The sequence below is a fragment of the Fringilla coelebs genome (genome assembly GCF_963513975.1).
Source record: "Fringilla coelebs genome assembly, chromosome: 9".
NCBI classification, from domain to species: domain Eukaryota; kingdom Metazoa; phylum Chordata; class Aves; order Passeriformes; family Fringillidae; genus Fringilla; species Fringilla coelebs.
The window spans coordinates 14,882,821-14,908,134 of record NC_140067.1 but is presented as its reverse complement, the minus strand read 5'-3'; the positions used below and the strand labels follow the sequence as shown (position 1 = coordinate 14,908,134).

The 25,314-nt window shown below is 38.2% G+C and overlaps 1 protein-coding gene across 1 annotated transcript in view; it reads right to left on the bottom strand.

The window, feature by feature from the left end:
* The window catches only part of HS2ST1 (heparan sulfate 2-O-sulfotransferase 1), a 70,440-nt gene extending 45,398 nt beyond the window's left edge, over nt 1-25,042 (bottom strand). Inside the window, exon 1 of the mRNA XM_084211107.1 lies at nt 24,721-25,042. Coding sequence (XP_084067233.1) covers nt 24,721-24,844 — 124 coding nt within the window. The 5' untranslated portion in view covers nt 24,845-25,042. The remainder of the gene's footprint in view (nt 1-24,720) is intronic.
* Nucleotides 25,043-25,314: the final 272 nt, after the last annotated feature.

Sequence of the window (25,314 nt, the reverse complement as noted above, 5' to 3'; positions counted from 1 at the left end):
CATAAATGGCATAAGGTTATGGTCAGGTTAGTCATTTAGATGATGACCACCACTAGAAAACAATTCACAAAGCATAAAGTTCATCTTGATTGATCCAGACCATTGTTAGGAACATCACAATTTATCACTGCATTAAATATTTCATTACTCGAACTTAGCTACAGGAAGCTCCAGGCTTATCTTGCCAAGATCAAATTGCTTTTTAAAATCAGCATCAGATAATATTCTAAGTATTCTAAGATATTTCAAAGTATCTGTCCCATTCAGACTTCCAAATTCCAAAACAGAACTGGCAAGCTTGTACTGATTATAGCAGCCAATAATGAAACAGTTAACCTACATCTGTGTAAAGGATTCTTTGTGGGAAAAAGCTGAAGATTACAACGCTTATTTTTTCAGCCAGCTTACATCAATGTGCAGCATTCACTTTATAAGTCTGTGTATTAGTAATTTATTTTTCAATGGTTCACCCAACCTTGACTTGCTTTAAAATTAATGAATCAGATTTTCATGAGATTTCTGCCCAGGACTGAAGCTTGATAGACTTTACTGGAAGAATTCTTATAAAGTTCCACACCATAAAAAAATTTCTGTTCCTAGTAGTAATATACCAAGCACTGTGCCCCCACTGTACAATGTGGTGGTTGGCAGAACTACATCAGTACCAGCAACTTGATGTGTGGATGTCAGTTCTAAATAAGACACGGAATTGCAACCACTTAGATAATTAATAAATATGTTGGCATTATAAAACTGCAGGAAAGAAAGCTTTCGTATTCTATTTATTTTTCAGTTTATAATGTAGAATACAGGACTGGAATTCAGACAGCCTGCATTTTTAAACCTCTAATGAACAAAAATACAGCTTGAATTTAAATTGTTTTGTCCAGACTTCACTAATGCTGATTAGGAAGATATAGATTCTAAATTGTAAAATAATTCCTTGTGTTAAATAAACCTTCCACATCCTTATTCATGGTGTTAAGAGCTGTTCTCATTCACATTCTCCTCCAAGAAAAATAACTTTTTGGAATGTCTGAAAGCATTGGTAATTGAACACTGGAGTTGGTAAACAGCTGTATTTCCATAATTATAAATACCCAACCACTCCCAACCATCCCTTAGTCACCCAAAAAAAGGCCCCACAAAAAAAATAGAAGGGTATGGAAGCCTTAGAGGTAGAAAGAGCACTGGGATACATGTAATAACACATGTATCATAACGTATCATACAGTCTGATATGCTGGAGTAGCAGTTTGCAGAGAAACAACAGAACCCCAGGGACAGAAGGTTCAACCCGACACAGTAACTCAGGCCTATCTATGCTTTCAGTACTTAAATCCAATGGTAACAGTTTCATCAATGCCAATAACTTCTTTCTTAGCAGCCCCTCTCACTTGAGAGTTAGGCTGGGTAAGAGGATTTGTCTCTTACTAATCAATGTCTTACCATTTAACAGAGATCTTTAAAGATTGTTTAAAGGTTACTTTCAATGGATGTTTATCAATTATGCATTGTCTGCTAAAACAAAAGATAAGTTACTCTCAAAAGACTTTTGATCTGCAAAATAGAGTAGAGCCTGGGAAAACAGTCAGGAAAAGTCCATTTTGAAATGTAGCAAAACTGAAAACAAAGAACAGAAAAAATTGTGCTTTTTTATACAAGAATCTGCAGAATCGTGATGAATGCTGGAGCCTGCACAATCTAAAACCCTGCATAGGTCACAAAACCTACAACTTTGCTGTGATGTGGTCTTACATACTTTACAGGAATTGAGGAATTTCACCTGGACTTGGAGATAAAGAAAAATTGAAGTGAAAGATTTTCCATATTTTCCAGTGTACTGCTTCTGAAAATGGTATTTAAGAATTTATCTTTGGTGACATTTATGTTCAGCCTGTGATACATTTGTAGCACTTAAGGAACCAGAAGAAAAATGTTTCATTTGGGTGGCACTTTTTCCAAGAGTGCCATCTACAAATTCGATTTCCAAACCTGATGCAAGAGCCAAGACTTCAATGACAGAAGTTAACATATATTTGGTTGTTTCAAGTAATAATAAAAAAAAAATTAACCATAAATTCATGTCTCAGAAAATACTTCTCCATTTTTATATATGTCCCCAAAAGCAGCATCACTTATAAAGCCAACTTAGAACTTCTATAGCAATCTTCACCTACTATATATTACACGAAGAGGGCGCCTTCATTGCTAACATAAAGCACTAGATTCAAGAACAGGGTTAAGTGGCACTGTCCGCAAACATTTTTCAAGTTGTGGAAAGCAGAAGATAATCTTTGCTGGTATTTTAATAATTTTCCTGTTTTTTTCTTTAATAGAGCTTTATTTATGAATTCATATTGTATTTGGAAATTCCTGACTGGTGAAATCTAGTCAGACACTTGACATGCCCATGCCCTGACTGTGAAGTCCTCCCTTACTTCATCCTGAATGCCCTCACACAAGCAGTCAGTGATGGAACTGCCCGGATGTGCCTGGGTGCCCAGTCCAAAGGCTGATGATTGCGATGATCCCTGCTGTTCCTTCAGCTGGGACTCTGCTTCTGCTCCAGCCTGAAGCTCACATCCAGCCTTGAGGAGCATCAGTGCAAATGGCTCCATGAGCTGGTGCAAAGTCCCTTTACCATCTGTGCCCCGCAGCTGCACCTTGGGCAGATGGGAAGGTCAGGCCCAAGAGGCAGAGTATCAGTTAAACCACAACAGCAAAATCTGGGAATATGAATTAGAGCTCTTATATGAAGGAGAGGCGCTGGATTTCTAAACACTTAGCTTCCATCCACTGTGCTAACACTGACTGCCAACCACCACCAGCTCAGCTCTCATGTGGATTTATAACAGCACATTTGGAAAGGCTAAGTCGTATCACCAGGGGATTAAATTTTCTTGAATTAGTATTCCAGAAATATGATGATCAAACTCCATTACTGGCACTGAGATATATTAATATAGAGAAGCCAGAGCAGAAAAAAGGAACAGTTCTATTATTACACAGGCTGTCCCTGTAGAAAAGGCTTGAACTATTCAAATCAAAGTAATGGCAACAAGTTACAGTAATGGGTTTATAGAAAGTTCAATTACATTTTTAAGAGTTTTCATGAATTAAAAGTGTTATTTTTTAATTGGGAGGGTGGGGGCCTATAGCATCGTTATTATCATTCCTTTTTAAGTAATAGGGCTTTTATATAGTTTTAAATTATAAAACAGGTAATCTAAACATATTTTGATTAAATTGGAAACTAGCCAAAAAATGACTGGAAATATTTGCTTCAGTAGGGTAAAATAAAGCTTCTGTGCTGGGTAGCCTGGAGGAAAGAAAATGACTTGCACACAGATTTGCTTAATCCACATTTTATTTATTTCTATGTCTGGATACTCAAAATAGAGTGAATAGTAACTAATCTCTTAAAATTTCTCTTCCATTACCAGTCCAAAATCCAAACAAAACAGGAGTTAAGCACAATAAATACACCAGTGCAACCTACTGTTTATACAGAACTCACCATAGTTAGGATATTGGTTCACTCACCTTCAGTATCTTTACTATCTGAGACCAAGATTCACTTTTCCTATTTTGTGACATGAACAATTAGCATCAGAGAGAATAAAAATTAAATTTCCACCTGACATGACCAAAATATAGTGACACTAGAGCTGAAAAGTTGAATAGCCAAATTTTTCCAGTAATCAGTATAACAGAGTCTTTGCACAGAAAGAATCTGGTTATGAGTATTCATACAAACAATTCTGATCAGCAAAAGCCACAGGTCAAAGCCCTCATCATCCCTCACCCACAACATTAAAGACAGAAATCCTCCCATTTTCCATTTAAAATTCCTCTTTGCCAAGGTTGCATTACTTCTTAGTTTGCTATTCCCATCTGCAACATGTCAGACATCTCAATTAGATATCACAAAAACACTCTACTCCCATCAGTGTGTTTTGTAGGCAGAAGCTGGGAACAAGTGACACTCTTAACTTCCAAGTGGATACAAACATAAATAGCACCTCCCTGTAGATCTATATGTGGATCCCAAAGCATCCCAGGAGTCAGGTTCCCAGACTCTGAACTTTCACTGTGCATGACTGCTGTCTTTATGAAAAGAACTCTTTGGCTCAGCTACAGTTGTCATGGAGACAGCAACTTTGATTTTTAGATCTTTTGTATATGTGATATTTCTGCCATATGTTGCATACATTTAAGTTCTCTACCTATTCCTACTCTTTAAAACTGTGAGAAGTAAGAGAAACTGAATGATTTCAACATTAAAGTAAAATGCAAGCTATGTACTTCTCATTGTGGAGAAACATACTTGCAATCCAGAATAACCACAAATTTAACCACATACTTGGTTGATGTCTTTCCCTCCAGCCCAAACAGTTCCATTTATGACAAGATTTCACCTGAAAAATTAAGGCTCTGTTCTTCTGATAAAGCCGTAAGATTGGCTTCATTTTTTTCATTAACACAGCAAACTGCTTGTTGTGCATTAGTCCTGCTTTAACAATATCTGAGAGAGGTTCCAATTCCAATCACACCAGGGGTACTGCTGGGCAGACATCAGACTCTCCAATATCCCAACTGGTTTGCCTGTGTCTCTCCAAACTCAGACTAGCAAGGTCCTTTACCACACCTTAGGAGGCACAGGAAATGCAGTCTCAGCCTCACAGAGTGGTGGTTGCTACAGCAAACATCAGACACACGTGCTCTTGTAAAAAACCCTCAATACCCAGTGACAAAGGGTTGGGCTATGGTCTGGACTCCAGAAAAACAAAAAACCCAAAGATCAGAAAATCCTGCTTAACTTTAACAAAACAGTTATATAAATAAAGCAGTGCAACTGCTCTCACATTTGGCATTACAACTGTGATTGTCTGTGTTTCCATTTTTCAATTTCACAAAAAATGAACAGAAGTGTAAGCAGCTCTACTTCATCATTCAACAAATCTACATGGGGAACCAGAGGGACAAAGCATATCCACTTTTATCTCTCAGGGTCCTCAACACAGAGTCACAACTTCAGTCCAAGCAAAAAGCACTCCAACAATATTTCTTCATAAAAAGAGAGCACTTTATAACAAGCTGGTAATTATTTTCTAAGCTGCATTCAAGCTCTTGACTTTAAAGCTAGGAACATAGATACCTCACCAATAATTCTAGAAGTTTACATCTGAAGCAACAACAGACAGCAACTTGCTTTGCCATGGGAACAATTCTTAAAATTTAAAAGAGCTCACTTCTCAAATAAAAATACTAGTGTAAAGCAGCTGCTACAATACATAACTTGTTTTCAATGTAGAGATACTACCACGAGGGTTTCCGATCTCTAATGTGAGACAATACCAGCTATGGAACAGAAATACAAGCTACAAATGACTCCATCTCCAGCTTAAGCACATCACAAAAAGAAATCAAAACACTGAGGCAGGAAAGTAACTTTCTCTCCTCTCAAGAAGAAATTACCTTTCAAATATTTAATGTAGTCAAACATCAGAAGTATGACTGGTCAATTATAAAATCTAAAAACCCTCAGTACTTTCCCAAGGAAAAATAAGGGGAACAGTTTTCCTTACGGCAATATGAAGAAAAAAATCAGAACGTGAGATATAAAAGTGTGAGCTGTTTTCTCTTCCCCTGTACAACTGCAAGAAATAAAGAAACATGTTCTCTTAATATGTTATTTATTCCACCAGGACACTAAGAATGTAATCCATCACTCATTCTGTGTTCTATCACGTTTTATACCATTGTAACACTGGGAATTATGCAGTGTTTCAAATAAATACAGTCACACGCATTTAAACACACTCTTAATGCTACTTAGACCTTTAAAATTAAGATCTGGGGTTTTTCCTGATTTGCCTTCAAGAAAGAAACCATTCTGAATCCTTGAGTATCATGTGGACAAACCTGAAAACAGCTCAAAAATAAAAGCAGCAAAGCTGAACAAGTATGGCTCCGTGCCAGTTAAACTATAGCTTGGACTGGAACAATAAACTCCATGCTAAATATATTCACCATATTTGATAGATGGTAGATTCTAGATTTTCTTCCCAGTAAAATAAATCATCAAAAACTTCAAGTATCAACTCTTCAAAGAGTTTGGGGTTCTAGCTGTACTATTATCTCCATCCTATAACAACTCTGTATCTTGATTACAAATTAAGTTGCTACTATCTAGCAAATAAATTGAAGGTAAATATTTGTTGGCATTTTTAGTTTGGAGATAACATGATAAATTCCCTGCTTTCAATTTCATATAATGCTGCTGTTATCAGAGTTCTATCTGTGATTTGATTTCAATAAAAACTGGGAAATGTCAGAACATGGCATCTTGCTAACACAACCAGCCACTTCAGCCGTATCTGCAGCTGCAGAAGCAATCACAAACAGCATCCACTGATGGGTCAGGAGGGCAAAACAGAGGAAAAACCATGAAGTGCATGGCAGGGAGGAGCCTGCTGCTGAAACATTCCATACCATAGTTGTCCATATTTTAAAACGGTTGGTGGAAAACTATGAGGGTGCAGAAGCGCCATAAAAATGATTCAAGAATCAGAAAGGTACCTTCAATGACAGGCTTAGGGGATTCAATGTGTTTAGCTTTTCAGAGAGGTTAAGAGGAGAGATGATTAGAGGATGTAAGTACCTTCATAGGGGAAAAATACTGCAGGGTGGTGAGGAGGGAAAATAGAAAACACTGTAAGATCCAGTAGCTTTAACGTGAGACTAACCATATCGAGATTTTACGAAACTTTGACTTTATTTCAAAATACTGAAAGGTTCCAAATGAACAAGGAAAATGCTCCCTTTCTTGATTTTCAAAGCAAGACTACGTGCCTCCCTGGAAGAAATGGACAGACAAAACTTTTCCTAAATCTGTCTTGAAATTTAAGTGACTAATTGTAAACAAAAGTCCTTAGATTCCTTCAGAAGAGGAAAAAGCTATAAAACTACTAAATCTATAAATGGTGAAGAGTTGCCAGACATACCTTGAAAAGGATGAATGGGGACATTAAGGGACACATGGTATTTTAGGGGAAGTGTCCTGGTACATACATTACCTAAACGGCTTTACTGGTTCAGACAAAGGTTCCAATACCCTGTTTCTGACAAAGGCCAACTGATATGTGGAGAAGACAAAAACAGGTCAAGCACAAGGTTATATGCTCCTGATGTACTTAACATCACCCACCTACTTGCAACTTAGCAGATTAATTAATTTTCAGATGAATGATTTGTCTACCCCTAGTTTGTCTAAGCATTTCCATGATCACTTCATGCTGTGGCATCATGTTCTACTGTTCACCAGTTTCTTCAGCATTTTTGAGGCTATCAAGCAATAGTTAATTTTTTATTGTTTCCTATTACTCGTATAATAGGGATTCCTTGCTCACTTTATCCATAGTTACAGGCTCCTACCATTCCTTTCCTGAGATATTTTCCCAAGTCTGGTGACCCTTGATGAACTTTATCATTCCTCATAAAGGGAAATGGTTCATTTCTTTCATTATTCTCAGCAGTCAAAGATCATTTCCAAGTCTGCTATAACCTTTTCCATGATGAAGGGCAAGAAAGGCCAACACAGCAGAACTGCTGCATCCAATAGAAAACAAAATATTCTCATGTGGTTCATAATTTGTTTTTAACATGCATTTTTGACCATTGTTGAGAGTTGATCAACAGTTTCCATAGAGATAACTTCTGTAGCCCCAAAAACTCCTGCCTCAGTGAGGACAGCCAATTCAGAATTTAACATATATAAACCTGGGATTGTTTTTCTCTTAATACATTTAGATATGACAAGTTTCACCTGCCATTACCCAGTCACTTGGTTTGAGGAGATTCTTCCCCTGAAAAGCTCATTATCATCAAACAATGCACAATAATCTCTAAACAAACAGGAAAGCACATATCACAAGTTCAAACTATGAATTAATGTTCAGTAAAATATACGAGTAACAGTTCAAATCACAGTCTTTAAAAGATTCAGATTTTTTCCTAGCCAATTAACAACCTGGACACACTTTCAAAAAACATTACAAATCTCATTCAGCTGCCATTCAGTCCTCTCTCTAAAGCATTGGAAGGAGTAGAAATCAGATGTAAATGAGGAGATACCTGCAGAGGTCACACTATGTGGTTCTTTTTCAAAAGCCCACACAGCCCCAATGCTCAATGACTTAAACTCTGCTATTCAAAATACATTAAAACTGTTCCCAAACAACAGCACTTTTTGTTTGGTTGGTTTTTTAAACAGACTTCTTTAGCATTTAAGTTTAAATGTAGACTTGAATAAAATGCAAAAGCATTCCATGGGTACCATTGTATCCAGCGTGACTATATTAGAAACTTAAGGAATTTAATTGCAGAAGGATACTCCAGATAATCAGTTTCCCTATTAACAACTGTCTACTCCTCACAAGACACCAAATCCCCCAGATTTAAACCAACACTACCATGTGGCTTTATTGAAGACTGGTCAAGCAACGGGGTTTTTTTTTACAACTGAAACTATAGCTAGAAAAACTTTTACTATGTGGTGTTACAATTTTGAGACCATACAGTTTCAGTCAGCATGGCAGCAACACTGACTTCCTCAGTGAAAGTGCTGTGAAACTATACAATAACAATTTCTTTTGGGATGAACACAGCAACAGCACAAAAGCAATGGGAAAGGGGAGGAATATCAAAATCACAGTCCAGTTCCTATCTCATTTCAGTAAAGCTGTGCCTAACTTGCCTTTATAATTTGTATGCAACAATACATCTGTTTAGTGTTTTATGTTCTCCCGATAATACCACTTTCTGCAAGAATTCATGATACACAAGAGTGCATCATCCTGAACTCATTTTGTTCCCAACCATTTGTGAAATTATTAACCAACTGGTTTTTGTGTGCACTGGATAAGAACAACCATTTTGCACATTTCAAGTTTTCAAAACTTCAAGCAGAGTTTTTCATAATGAGTTTTCTGTTTGTTTGTTTGTTTGTTCAATTGGAGGCCCATTTTCCTAGCATAAATTTCACTACAGTAGAATTTAAAAACATGGTTTGTGCAGACAGGACTACAATTATATTATTTGTTGATTTAATGTTCAATTTATATTGTGTAGTTTCCAAAACAGAAAAATTTGTTCAGAGACTGTAAATTTAACAGGCTCTAAATTACTTGGACCTAGTGAGTTCCTATTCTTCCCTAAAGCCACGCTTGCACAGACTCTTGGCATCTTTCGCTTGTCTATCCTCACCCTGCAGGTTGTTATGTCTAAAAATACAGTAATTGTATTACTGCATATACAGTGCTGTGTTTGAGTGCCCAGGCCAAATTAGCTTAAGATGGTATTTGTGACTGGAACTCATTTCCTCTGAGGGATTCAAACACTCTGCCATGTTCTGAAGCAACAGGTTTATGACAGTAGACTTAAAAGGACAAGTGAGACTGGAAAGCATCAAAAATTCTATACTGTTATTCTGACCTTCTGTACTTCCTTTGTTTTTAGAACCAGACATTGCAAAAAATCACCCTAAGCCTTTTTGTATGTTTTCTTATGTAATTTTTCAACCCAGTTTTTTCAGAGAGAGGGAAAAGTTCTCTCATTAATTTTAAGTCCTGACTTTATTAAATTTACAACATTTTTAAAATAGCGGCAAGGCTTCGCAACAACTCCAAGACAGTTATCATGGGGAATAATTAATCCACAACAGCTTTTAATTTCATCATCTGGCAAAGGGAGCAGGAGAGAAGGAGAAATTGTTTCTTGTTCTGAGATAAGTTTCTTCTATTTACCATTATTGAGAAACCTAAAGTTGCACTAACAAGAAGTGTGTTCATTATTTGGCCTGTGATAAGTGGAGCACTAGACCAAAAAGAAACCACAAAAATTTGTATTCATTCATACAGGATTATTCAGTATCTCTCCTGTCCCATCATTTTATTCTGAAGCAAGCTGGCAGTATGCTTCCATGAATCATGTCTACAAAGGTCTGCTATCCATTCACACAGATGTCAGTGAAGTATTTCATTTGCAGTATCTCATAACAGGTTTTTAGTGAAGTCCCTCCCTGACTGATCCACAAATTCCAGTAACAGAAATACTGCAGCAAGATTTCCACTTAAACATAAGGCCATACATTGTCATTAGAAAAGGAGCACTGTTAAAATATGATCAATTTCAGCTCTGTAGTTTCAGATCAATACTGCAAGTCTTCAACGAAGAAATAAGACTCCTTGAAAGACTACATTTCATATTTGCATGGGGGGGATAAAAAATATGGGGAAAAAAAATCAATATATGAGAGGTTGTTTTCAAGAATGTTATGAAATGTTATCATCTTACAAGCAATTTTACGTGCCTTTTCCGTTACCAGACATATTTACTGTATACTGCTCTCCTAAGCTGATTTTATTTTACTTACTGCTGAGTAAGTGGCATTCAAGTTGCTCACAGAAAAAAACCATGGAACTGTCAAAAGGAGGTTAAATTCTTGAAATAGCCAGTGAGCTCCTGAGCTTATCTGAGGAGTAGAATAATAAGCATATTTGTCCATATACACATTAAACATTGGAAAGTCTTTAATATCATGACTTTATTATGAGGAACTGGGCAGAAATTATACATTGTCTCCAAAACAGTCATCAGTCTTCTCAACATATGCTCTGCTCTGAAATGTTAGTTTAATAAACTTACTTCCAATTAATATGAACGGTATCTAACTCTATAAAGGTTTCATTTCAATCTCAACTGTACATAATTTATTAAATAATTAACAATCCATATGGACTACTAACTAAAAATATGTCATTAAATCATTTAAGCCAAACTATAAAGGTTGTCTCAGCACAAGGATGGCTAGAGGACTTGAAGGGAAAAAATTTCTCCTTATTTAATGGGAAGTGGAACAAATGACACAGAAGACCTGTAAATCTCTATTTGTAGTTACTTCAGGACAACACACATCATGAACACACTCATGCTTAAAGCAACATCATAAATGCAGCATTTCAGAAACGTAAGTGAGCTGGGATCAAAAGCTGGTCAGAAACAGGCTTAGAGAAGCCAAGTTCATGCCCCCAGAGAGGCTGCAGTGACCTGAGTAAGCATCCTGGCTCATTCACACCTAATTCATGTAGCTTTAACAGGGTAAGGGAGACAAAGCAAGTGTCTGTCAGGTGGCACAAGGATACCAACGCAGTTTATTTTCCATAGCAACATTTATCAAATTTTGTGAAGAATTACCAAGTTTAAACTCAAATATAAATACAAACAGTGGCTTTTTGTCCATATACAAGTTTGTAACATCATGTACCTGCAATGCACTTGTGAAGGACACAGATTGAACACAGACTGTACTGTTTCTGTATAGGATGGTTCTTTTGGGCATTTTAAAAATACAAAGACTTTGTCATTTCCACACACACACATAAGCTGATCAGCTATGTCCTTGTGACTGCACAGAGAGGGGAGTAGAGGCCGAAGAGCTACTAAAGGCTTCCATGCTTGATGGCCTATAGTGACCCACAGCATTAGTTGTAACCTCCTGCCATCACATCATTGCTTGTCTTGTTATGAATCATCCCAAGGCCTGCAGCCCCAACCTTCCCCTGCTTCACATACAGACTATTTAAGACGTGGGAAAATTACTCTGCCCAGCAGACTCTGTTTTATTTGATTGTTACTCCATGTTAAAGGCTGCCCTTTACAGTCTGTAAAAGTTGTCCTGTTCAGTCAGTGGTTCACAAATCAACCTGTAAAATGGCAAAAAGCTCAATAAAATTGTTCTCCATTGTAGCATCGTAGCCAAGGCTCACAAAGCATAAAAAGGAAAATTTCCACAAAACACACAAACAAGGAAAGTCATGTGTACTTTGCTTATCCAGTGGTTGTCAGACCACTCAAGGCAAGAAAATGTCACTTCAGCAGTTGGCATTAGTAAATGTTCTTCTTGAAAATCCATGTTAAAAAACCCAGAAATAATGCACACCCCTCCTCGAAAACAACCCTCAAAACAAACGCCAAACCCAACAGTCAATTCTACACCAACACAAAGTTTAACTCTTTATCAACTAAACATAAAAGACAGTGTCACTGCATAGTTTTATTCCAACTATTAGAAAATAAAACCCCCTAGTCAAAAGATTGCCACCAGAATCTTCAATATGGGCATTTACCACACACGATTCTCAAGTACAAAACATTTACACTGACATTTTCACAACCATCCCTTTATTAGGAAAAAAAAAAAAACAAAAACCAAAAACCCAAAGTATTCTAAATTCACCTGAAACAAGCCTGCAGACCAAACAAGCAAACAAGCCTACCTCAAAATCAAATTCAGAATACTAAGAATCCTGTTAATGCTTTAACTACTACCCCATACAAAATGTGAGTGATTCTAGTTTGGAAACACAACTGCCTCACGTAACAAGCACTGCGTGATGAGCACTGGAGGTTACAGTGACAGAATGCTTAGCGAGTCCTGAAGTGCAGTTTAGGATGATTGTTTTAGATCAGGCTATTTTTATTTTTAAAAAAAATCAAAGCCTAACCAACTTTTACCTTTATAAGATCGCTACTGCTGTCAAGGAGCAGTGTACAATAAAATAATAGCACTAAGATATGCAATGATTGTAATAAGCTTAGTCATACTTTGGAAATGAGCAAACTTACTTGTTTTCTAAATAAGTTGTTAGAGAAAAACAGCTACACTTACCAAGAATGCTTTTGGCAACTAATTGACATGCTCTTTGACACTTGCTAACAATTCTTGGATGACAGACTTCCTAAAAACTTTGCATTTGGTAATAACTTAAGTGTAGCATTTTTCAAGGAATGTTGCAATACTTTTAGATAACTTTCACCATGCACTTAGCTCAAACAGGAAGCAGGGATAAGCTTAAGAAAATAATTATCCTCAAATCATTAAGTTCTTTCTACCGACAAATTTCCCCAAACCAAGATCCTTTGCTCTGAAAGCAAACTGAACACTCAAAACCTCTACAAGGGTCTCCCTGAGACAAAGAGACACAGACAACTCATTAGCCTACGCCACGTTCCCACATTCCATCTTGGACAGCATGCAGTTGTTTAAAATCAAATTGCCATCTATATTACATACCACGGGAAAATTATGAAGGATGCAACTGAAATTACACAATAGAATAAGATTAGACAAATTTGAAATCAATGCATTTTGATTCTTAAACATCACAGGCTTTTTAGCTTCTCAAATTCATTGTAACAAGGTTTTGACCAAAGGAAAAAGAACAATCTCTTTTTATGGTTTTACATCTCTACTTAGTTAACTGTTATCCACTGGTAAAACTTTAAACTACCTGGTAGTTCTGCCTGAGGTGTATTTGTAAGGACCAGGCCTTTTTCTATAGAAAAGCTCATTTAGGTTCCTATTTAATTGTGGAACCTGTTACAGCAAAGGTTCATGGGTTTTAACAGAATTTGCAGAGTTTGTAGACAAGCAATTCCATCAAGGCCAGAAAACTGATCCAACTCAATTCCTGGATATCTGAGAGGATGTTCATATAAGTTTCTTTTGCATAGTAATTATCTCTAGAGTGCCATATCTATGTTTATATTTATATGCAAATGTTTATATTTACATGCAAATACTTGATATATATTAAGTAAAAGAGATGTAGGATTACTCACTTTATTTCATATTCCTGTTGCTATATGAATACTTGACAGATTTTGTTGCTTAAGTGTCATGTTGTCAGACATTCAGAACGTTTTCTCATAGTTAAAAAGCACATTATTTATTATTTTTATTTCCACATTGTTTTAAGATATATGAGAAGCAAGTCTAAAAAAAGTTTACCATTTTTCTAGATTCATTCTTGAAAATTAAAATTTCAATCTCACTTAACATTTAAAACCTTCTCTCATAATTTCCATCAAAACAACTATCTTATATGAAGATTTTATAGCACCAGTTTAAGAAATTACATATCATTACTTATTACAAATCAGTATGTGTTTTCAACTGCAACATTGACACAAGCCTCCATCCCCAAAGCATGCATATATTTAAAACCTCCACAAAATCACTACTAATGCTCCTTAGTCACTCAGTTTCCAAGGGCCTTTTACTATGGATTAAAACAAGGAAAAAAACCTTGTATAACTTCAATATCTTCATTCTTCCTTCACACACTTTTTTTCCTTAAACTTGATATGTGAATAATTTATAATCTATTTCTCTTTCTTAATTCTCCTATTAAGAGACTGCCTTGCCACCTGCACTATGCAACCACACTTAAGTAGGCACATAAAAATCAGTAGAAACAATGCTCTGGGTTGCTCCAGAAACCACAAATGTTCAGAAAAATGCCCCCACAAGCATGTCAGCGAGACCATATTTTTCAGAGTATGGTTTGGAAAGCACAGACAGGAAAACCAGAAGAGGATACATTTAAATGTTTTGCTGTTTATCATTTCTTTGTGCTAAACCAACACCTCAGTTTTATGCTGGCTTTTCATATCAGAAAGGAGAGAAGGGTTTAATGGCATTGTAGAGGGTAAATGAGAAAGCAATAGGAATCAGAAGCAAGTACATTTTCAGAGTGCTAAGCTAGCGAAGCCAGCCTTGAAAATAAGCATATTCCCCAATTCTCACTGGCTTTTTGTTGGTGTCAAAGACTGTGGGCAGCTCACAAATGCAAAAGTTTCACTGATCCTCACATACAAATCTTTTCTTCTTCTCCTGCCCTCTCCAGAAGGTAATTTTTAATTTTCTCCTCTATGTCTGACCATGTGATTACAGGATGAATTTGCCCTTACTGCAAATTCACTTATTACACCTCAGGAATAGCCATGAAGCCTGACTAGTACCCTGTACCTTTTTTTTTTTTCAGGGCTGGACAAAGGGATGGCTGTCCCTTCCAGTCCAGAAGCAAACATATGCCATCTCTGCAGCCCAAGCAGAGATGCCCAAAGCATTAAACTCAACTGAAATCAAGAGTGCTGTAACTTCATGCTCCAAGCTCTGATTCCTGCTGGTGGAAGAGCTGGGTACAGCTCTGTTTGCTACTCTGTTACTGGGGTGATACTCTCTCACCAGAGTACCAGTCCCACTGCTGGGAGAGCACTTCACACACCCTCTACTAACTTTAATAGCTCTTCTGCGACAACTCCAGCCCTCTTATGCCCCCCTATGACTGGCAGAAATTTTACTTGATCAACCATTCCAAAATCTTTCCTCAAAATGCAAAATATTTTATTAAAAGCAGCTCCAACTGAATTCTGCGTAGAAGGTTTTACATAACCCTAACTGCTTTGGCCATTGAATAGTTTCAAAGATAAAATTCAAGACTGTACCAGACATGACAGGTCATAAACACTGCTGTGTTTAAGGGTAAGCTTAGACAGGTTTTAGTGGCCATTCAGCCTGTGCTTTTGATTCACAATCCATGTTTCAAGGACTAGAATGAATATTACTAGCCCAACTAGAAAGTAAGGCATTCTGGTACTTTTAGTCAAAACCACCTAGACTACTGCATACACATTCAACACAGATAATAAGCCCTTGTTTACAGGTATAAATCAAGCATTATGCCATAAATTATATAGGGCATTTTTTATAGCTTGATCAAACAAAAATATTAAAGACACTCCTGTTGAAATTCACTTTAAACCTAAAGAGGCTCTGATAAAACACCAGAGCAAGTTTTGCCCTCACTCAAACCGACAGCAGCAGTGCAATTAGCACATTGGATAACATCATGGACAGCAAAGGGAGAGATGCCCAGAAGTATTTTTAAAAAAAAATTTTTTTTTCATAAAAATAGAAAGACAGTAAATTTACAAAACATTCCAATTCCTACTAAATGCTTATACATCAAAGGCCATTTTTATGACAGGAAGTCTTCAAACACCAAATACACAGCTACTCTTGAAATGCTATCTTTCAAAGTTCAAAAACATACTCAGTCCAATCCCACTATAGACAGTTTGAAGTCATCAAATTGAACATCAAGATCTAATTACTTCATCATAAAATAGCAAACTATTTATTAGGTACTTATCTTCAAAAGCTTGCCTTGTTAGCAGAATCAACAAACTTAATACAAAATAGCCAGTCTAACTAAAAATCTATTAAAACAGTCTAAATTATTCTCAAATAAGGATGAAGGCTTTGTAAATGTCTTTTGTTTGGTTTAAATAAAAAAAAAAAAAAAAAAAAGAGGAGGGGAGGGGGGAAGAGGGGCAAACTCTAAGGCATTCAATATTCCCAAAGGCACTAAATTTGATTACAGGAAAGCATCTTAGTGCTATGGTCATCTCAGTTCATAGGATAATGTAACAAGAATATTGTTATATTGTAGGTATTCTGCCAGGAAAACATCTTTTCACAATTTTTAAGAGTGCACACTGCTGAAGGTTTACTGACAAATGAGATGCTGAAAAACCTTGGCTCTGAATTTCTCACTGGGAGTGCAGCTAAAATAAGATTTTACCAATGAAACACTTCACTCAACACCAGCATACAAAAAACCTGACATTATGGCTTTGTTTTAAAAAATGCAGATCCTCACACAAGCTATCTTTTGTGTCACATACAAAACCACATCTTCAGAAAGTGATCTTACACTTGTGCTTGAGAGATTTGGTCAGGAGACAGGGTATAGGGTTTTTGTCCTTCAGCTTGGGAATAAAACCCTGGGAGATACTAGTTTTACTGCAAACATGGAAGAACATGGCTGGACTCAGCTTTTGTAAATATTAACCGCCTTTTCTTGAAAGAATAAAAACTCTTAAATTACATCATCCAAAAAAAATCTTCTCCCCAATTTACCATCTGCCACTCAAATGCTGAAGGAGCCAAAATCTTAGTGCTTTGTTTCATAAGGAAGGCAATTTTTTGTCTATTTAATGTCTCAGAATAAGATTCTATCATTTTCACATCCTATCTTTTGACTTCTACTCTAAAATTTCTAAATCCTTCTTAGAATTAGTGAAATTCTTTGCTTAGAATGAATGATCAATATCAACTCTAATATAATCAATTGTTGATTATGATTTAGTATATTAAAATCTATTGCAAATTCCATGTATTGCAAAAAGAGACTTCTCATTCCTCCCAAGCCTTCCACAGAATTAATGCAAAGAAATGGAAATATTTCAATGAAAATACAGATATGCTATGCATGCAATGGTCCTGAATATGTTCAACAATAAAATATCCAGAAAAAAATATAATAGAAATATTGAAAGAGGAAAGATACACAGGGAAAGATTCAAGGAGAAAAAATAATCAAACTGGACTTCCCCCTTCATTTTGCAGAAAGTGAGATACATAAGCATAATCTCTGTCCAATTGCTTGTCTTTTGCACCTTTTTCAAAGTGAAATGAAATGCTACTGCCTTTCAATCTGCTGTGCAAGAAAGATCAGTCCTATATTACAACAATACAGACAAGGAGAGTGAGGAATAGATACATAGATCATATTTATATTTTATAGGACTATATGTATGATAAATTTATATACTTCATACTCTCTCTCACCTATGTATTTTTATATGTATTAGAAAAAAAGGAAAGATTGTCTGAGAGAAAAGCCACTACAGAAGTAAATGGAGAATATATGCATTTTAATTTAAGGAACCTAAGAACCCATCCCCACACTCTTTACAGCTTTACAGCAATTATGCACAAGGTTTGCATAAACACTTCAAAATCATCAAAAGCTGTTTTATCAAAACAGCACTTAAGTTTTACATATGTTTCAACACAAATCAGTATTCAGAATTAAACAGCAAACTGATGAAAAAAAAAGGATGTCAGCTGTCATTTTAAACTCTAACCAGATATAGTAAGTGGACATGAAGGTAGACAAAGACTGGGCCAAAGTGATAGAAAGGTTCTTTCCAAATGCTTATTGTAATTTAATTATCTTACTAATTCTTTCACTGCCCTGGACTTCTGGCTACTCAAGATGAATTTTATCAGTACCAGAAAACTTGAATAACAACTATTACAGCAGTAATGTTATTGAAACCATTATGACACAAGGATTTTGCAAAGTAAGGACAGCAATAATATGTTGAATACTAGAGACAATAAAAAGACATGTGGACACAGCTGGGTTCTCTGCAGATGTATCTGCAAACAATGCCTGTACGATAAAAGTATGCTTCTAATTTACAGCCATAAAAACTTAACTATAGCAATGAAAGAATCCCTTGGTAACAAACAGATACTCAATGTGAAGCCAGTCTCTGACACTCACAGGCACATCCTGCAGTAACACCGATGTGCTGATTGTCAGCATATTCCCGACACAGATCCATAGAAATCTGTGCCACAGGAATGCTTCCATGAGTATTGACACTTGGTATCCTTAGGGAAGTGCCTGGGCATACCAACCATAATCAGCATTAGAAGTTATTTTGATAAAAGCAGTTAGTGATAGGAATGCCAAGTTCTCCAGAACTCAAAATGTCAAGTGGCAGGAGCTGGGGGGTGAATAAAGAACCAGCTGGGCCAATTCCAGCAAGGAAAGAGGTTTGCTTTTCTCTCCTGTGTGGGTGAAGATTTCTCTGAATGCCACCGTTCTCAAGATGCTGGGCTTTGAACACAACAACTTCACAGAGCCACAGGTTTTCAGGGGAGTGGACATTCCAACACAATGGCTGGGCTTAAGCACCACATGAAGCTGAGGGTTTGAAAAAGATACTGCCTATCCCCCAGATTGCAGCTAAGAATCTGTACATATTTATGAAAGTCTGCAGCCAGCTGGCCAAATTTCAGATACCTCTCTCAACACTGGAGTCCTTTCACTCAGTCTTTTATCTTCGATTTCCAGTTGAAAAAATAATGTAAATACACGTACTAGTTCAGCTATTTTTCTACAGCATGGAATTCTCATTATGCTTGCCAGGCTAGTATTTCAGATACATAAACAGATTTCAAGCAAAGCTCTTACCACTATTTTAATACTGCTTTGACAAGGTTTAAATACACTTTAGATAAGTGACAAAAACTACAGATTGCACACAGTTACACAAAAAGACTGTCTTTTGATCCATTGAAGTGATAATACATGGAGGATTCCATATGCAAAAGCCATCTATTTCCTAAGGAGAAGCAAGAACTTGAGAAGGCACTCATTATTAGAAGAAAAGACCAGTCTGGCCAGATGAAGTCTAGCAGTGAGTGACTAGCATGGTTGCCAGTCAGTAGATATGGAAATTATTTCTTCATGAACTGCTCAAATGTCCATAACTTCAACACCCAGGGGCAATACAAAGCTATGCAAAGAAAAAATAAAAAATCCAGCTTCAAATACGTCAGTTTTCTGAAATACGGAAGAAAAAAAATTTCTACACTTTCTTTCACTTCACATGTATATAGAATTATAGAATGGCTTGGGTTGGAAGGGACTTCAAAGATCATTTAGTTCCAACAATATTGTAGTTTCTCACAAGCAGCCTTTCAGAAGGGGAAAGATATTTTAGAAACTTATGCCTCTTATTTCCACTGTTAGAACCAGCTGTTGGGGTACCAGCAGAAGAGGGTGAGATCAAGTCACAGACCCCATCAGCAAGTCTGAGCTGCCTTGATGTGTGCTTGGGACTGTGCACAGTTCTGTACTAGTCAAAGTTCACACATTACCAATTTCACGGAAAATAGAACACTAACAGCTGCAACATTTATTCCCCAAAAAGCTATAAAGAAATATAAAACCCACAAACAACAACATAAATAAAAAGCAGGACAAAATTTATACAATTGCTCAATAACACAGTTTTCAATGGGAAGTACAACTGTAGTATGGGGGTAGTTTAAAATTTATTCTTAAACTGTCTGGGACAACCATGGTGAAAGGGAACAGTAAGAGGAAACCAAGTGAAAAAGTGTGATAAAACCAGCAAGACAAAGTGTAAGAAAGTTCCACTGGATGGGGATAGACTAAGGAAGCAGCATTACAATTATTATTTCAGGAAACCCAGTATACAATAAAACAGCTTCTGAAGGAATGCCTTGGGCTACTCAGCAGCAAATAATAACTACTGTGTAACAGGGCAATACTTAGAAAAAAAAAATCTAGGAAATTATTTGCATAGCTGTGTGCGGCCAGACCTGCCAACATTCACAAACTCCTCTTTATAATGTTCTGTGTCCCTCTTTATAAATGCTCAATTACAAAAACAATATGCTAAGGAACCATGCATGCTATACTAAAAGAGACAACTTAAAATGTTTTCTGAGGGATTTCCCAACAACATGCAAAAGGCAGGCCTACCAACGGGAGTTTTTTTATTTCTAAACAAAGGAAACATGAAATGCCTATCATTCCATCATCCCAAAGTCTTTTGTGCTCATAAAGCATAAGACTTAATCATTGGGAAGTTAAAACCTTTAACTTCAAGTGAACAGTGGTTTATTAGGTACACAGTGCTTAGAAAGACACTACCCCAGCAAGGGTCACATATGCTAGGAAACTACCTTAATTTTATTTTTTAATTTGGCAATAAATCATCAATTAAGTTTTCTTTCCTAGGCTAACAAAAAGAGCCTTAGCCTTTCAAATTATATAAGTATTTTTAAACAAAAAAAAAAGGAAAAAGTAAAATATTAAGGATTTCTTTTAAATTACACACCTCAATACTCTGAATTCAAGGTGCTGAATTAACAGATATGAGCCATTATTTTGCTTATCACTTAACAGAAGAAACAGTCCTACATTACAGCTATGAAGTTTTTCAACATGATCTGAAGCAGGTTCAATCCTTGCTTTCCCTGTTATGGCATATTCTGTTTCTCAAAAAATCCTTTTTCCAATACAATATGGAAACATCACTAAGGTGCTAGAAAGCAGCACTATTGTTTCATTTCCCTCTCACCAAAGAGAAATCCTTCTCCACCTCCTATCCTCACCTTCTCTCACCAATCCTACAGACTTCAATCCTCAAATGAGACACTGTCTTCTCCCACTTCCCTCGCCAAACCTGAAGTGCTTCTAGTGCTTGGTGCTGTAAAACGCTATTATTTAAACAGAAGAACTGAACACATCAGAACTTCCCTCTTCTTACTGCCCTTCGACAGATTACAAAATCTTGGGGAGGGAAGAGAAGATAGGGATGGATTACATCCAGCTAGATCATTTTTTTGATCCAACTCACCACAAATACTAATGACAATGATGGCATAGTACACAGTAAACATGTTAAATGCTAAGTCAATTTACACCAAAGGCAGAGCTGCACTCAGAAGGCTTCCAAAACCCAGAAGGGGCAGCCAGACATTACCTCTGTTCTTCTGTTCCAGGAACAACAGTGAAACCTGAACATTTGCCTTTCATGAGCAATATTCTCTATTAGGGCTGTGCATTCCTAGACCTAACAGGCACATACTTACACCAGGCTTAAATAAAAACATTAAAGTTCTCACTGGCAATTAGAGACAGCTCAGTCTGGAGAGCATGCAAATTTATCATATAAACCTGAAAATAATATGAAAGATCAATAGTTGTAGGTAGAAATCTCACAAAAAACATATTTCAAATTGTTCACACTCTGCTTGTGATCTCATCACTACAAACTACTTGTACAGAGCTGCAAAGAAGTTAATATTTTGATTTACCTTTTTAAATTAGGAAGTTATTTTTCATATGAAAAAGCTCACAGGTTTATAAATACCCTTTTAAAGCATCATAGCAATTTTGTCACCAAAAGCAGCAGCAGCATTTGTCAGGGTCATTTGCTTATACGTCTTCTACTTCTCAAATAAGAAGTCTCCCAGGGTGACCAAATTTACCCATATAAAGTCTTACAGAAAAAAAAAGAAGTTCCTATTCTTTTTTCACCCAGAAATGCGCTCCAATTTCACTTTACAGGCAAGATATTCTAAGATATTAAACTGAAATTAAGGTCTCCAACTGTTCACTACAGAATTTGGAGAAGCTCATATGGATAAAGCCCTTTCTGTCTGAAAGTACAGTTGAACATTTCTAGAACCGCTGAAAAGACTGCACAATTATTTTGCTATCAAATCTGAAGAAATTTGGTTTTCCTAACCATTGCCTAACTCTTACAAGAGCTTTCCAAGATGACAGTTTATCATTTGCTTGATTGGATTCTGGTGTGAGTGTTTTGATTCACTGACCAGTTGAATCCATGTGTGTGTGTCAGGGCTGACAGTCACGAGATTCTGTGCAGTTGAGTTGAGTGCTTGGTGCATGTAATGTAGTGTAATATAGTATAGAATAATACAGTACACTAAAGTAATTAATTAGCCTTCTGATATCATTGGAGTCAGATGCATCATTTCTCCCTGCCATGGGGGTCGCCTTGTGTTTACTGTAAGTGGAACTCAACTGCACAGAATCTCGTGACTGTCAGCCCCAACACACACACATGGATTCAACTGGTCAGTGAATCAAAACACTCACACCAGAATCCAATCAAGCCAATTCCCTCAGGTAAATAATCTTCCTCAATGCATTCCACTTGTTCCAAAACACAGGAGCAGCAAATGAGATAAGAATTGTTTTTTCTTTCTCTGAGGTTCAGAGAATGGGAATCCCAGAAATATCCTTTGGAAGTTGTGCCTCGCTTTTCTCTGTGAAGAGAAATACGGCTACATAAAGCACCCACTGAAACACACCTGAAAGAACAAAAGAGCTACTTTGTCCTTACCCTCAAATCATAGCATCCCTCCACACACACCCACACCATTCTTTTAGGGGCAGGGAGGAAAATTGGCATTCAAGTGCATTAGGCCAATTAATTACTTTGATCTGGAGAAAACCATTTTCCATAATGCACCTCAGTAGAATTCTAACCAATCATAATGGTAAAAAACAGCTGTAATGAAATCTTAATATTTGCTAGTCATAAAATACATACCAAACATGTGATAAGGGAGACATTCAGACAGCTAGAAGCTTTTTAACAAAGCATACTCTCATACTAAAAACTGGAATCTGAGTTCAAAGCTGCTGCAGAAAATCCTTTTCCCCTTCCTTCCAGGGGTTTTGGAGAGCCACCAGTAAGTGGCACACAAAGCAAATGTTTCCATCTTACTTTTAAGAAACTTCACAATAGTTTTCCCTTCTCCTCAAGAAATAAAAATCAGCAGAAGATAGTAATTAGATTCTTGTCCCAAAGCAGTTTAAATATTTTAATCCACTAAACATGTAAGTTAAATATGTTCATTGCATATATACTAGGGAGGAAGAGGTTTTACCAGCAAAATTCTTTATTCTCACACATTATGTTATTCTTTAAATGCCAGGAGGTAGATTTTCCTAAAGTAACACACACTGTCAGCAACAGAAGCATTGAAGCCATGGCATGAACCATTTTAAAGCAGATGTATAGAAAGCACCACTGAACCTTCAGCATTATGGCAACACTTGCTTGCTTTATCTTCCAATTTAATTTATTTCCTTCTTCAAGTGTTTGTTTAGAGTTATTGAGACCCTGCAAACAAAGAGTCTGGATTATAATTGATAAGAACTTTCAGCTGAAAAGTATGCAGAGCAAGGGCCCCCCTCAACTCAAGCAGTCAGCCACTGCAATTTCCAGGGTCCTAATCACTAATATGCAGTTCAGAGAGAATGGAGTAGAAAAGAAATGCTGTGAAGTAAAATCCCATGGCATTCATACAGCTCAACATTAAGTTATGTGGACTCCATTAAAAATTCATTGTTAAACTTCCCATGTCACTCAAATCCACTTCTACTGTTGACACCAGAAGGAACATGATGTGCACTTTTCTTCCTACAAACTTAAATTTACACTATTAACTATTGTTAATAATGTAAATATTTTAGTATAGTCAAATAATAGAAGCAAATCCACAATGCTTGCGAACCAGTTTCTTATCTTGTATACACCAGAAGTCTCAGTGCCCTGTTTTCACAACTCCTAGGCACCACAAACTAGGTTGAGAATGGTGTTTTTTCACATCCAGGAGACCCTTAATTAAGCAATGTAAAATCTTGACAAGTTCTGCAGCCTTGTGAACAACAGACAAAGTAACAGGATGTTACCCGCTAGGCAGATATTACTCTAAAAATATCCTTTTAAGACAGGAAAAGTAAAAGAAATTTTACAGAAGAGATTTCTACTTCACTGCTATTCACTGTAGTACAGCTCAGTGACAGTCTAAGAGATCACTAACTACACTCAGTAAATACAGAAAATAACATCCTACATTCAATGAGAGGTAAACAAATTCCCCATTGGTCATTAAGAGCAGAATCTTTAGCTTTCTTTTCTTTACACCGTGCTTTCCATTACAGTGCCCAGCATTAGTATAACGTCGGAATCAGAAATCAGATGTGAAGAAGACGGTAATTCGCTGCAGCAGCAGCAGAACCAGCCTCAGTTTGGGCACCACGGCTGCCGCTCTCCTCCCTCGCCAGGTGCCACAGGGAGGCCGGCCGCTGCTGCCCACGGCCGCGAGCGCCGCGGCTGACAAACCCCTTCGGACACGTCTGTCCGCGCAGCGCCGACCTCTCACAGAGCAAACAAATGAACCCAGAGGCCAAGGCTGCCGCGGACAGCCCCTCCTGCAGAGCGGCCGGCCCGCACCGACCAGCTCCCGTGGCGCCGGGGCACGGCGGCGCACGGAGCCAGGGGAGCAGCGCCCGGCGGGGCTCCCCCGGCCCGGCCGCGCTCCCTCAGCCCCGCCGCCGCCCCGCGCCTCGCCCGGCCGCGCCCGCCGCCGCTCACCCAGCTTGCCGCGGGACTCCTCCAGCTTCTGGATCTGGTTCTCCAGGAACAGCACGGCCACCCCGAAGATCAGCACCGCCAGCAGCTGCAACTTGGGCGGCAGCATAATCCTGAGCAGCCCCATCAGCAGCAGCAGCAGCGCCGCCCGCCCGGGATCACGACATAACGCGGGGCCCGGCCCGCGAGGGCCGGCGGGAGCCGCGGGGACGGCGCGGGCGAGGAGGGACGGAGGGAGCGCGGCCGGGGGCGCGGACAGGGCCCGGCGCCGCCGCTCTCACATCGCCGCGCGCACGGCCCGCAGCGCGCACGGCCCGCCCGCGCAGCCCGGCCCCCGCCGCGCCCCGCCCGCCCTGCGCGCGCTGCTCGGCAACCGAACGCCCGGCCGCGCGCCCGCCCCCGCCCCTGCCGCCGCCGCCGCCGCCGCCGCCGCCGGGCCCCGTGAGGGCCCCGCCCCGCGGCCCCGCCATTGGGCGGTGCTGCCGCGGCCCCGCCCCTCACGCGGTCCGATTGGCCCGGCGCGGGAATCGCTCCGCCTCCCCCGCCGCGCTGAGCGGCCGGAGCGGGGCGATGTCCCGCCTACATGCGTCCCTTCCT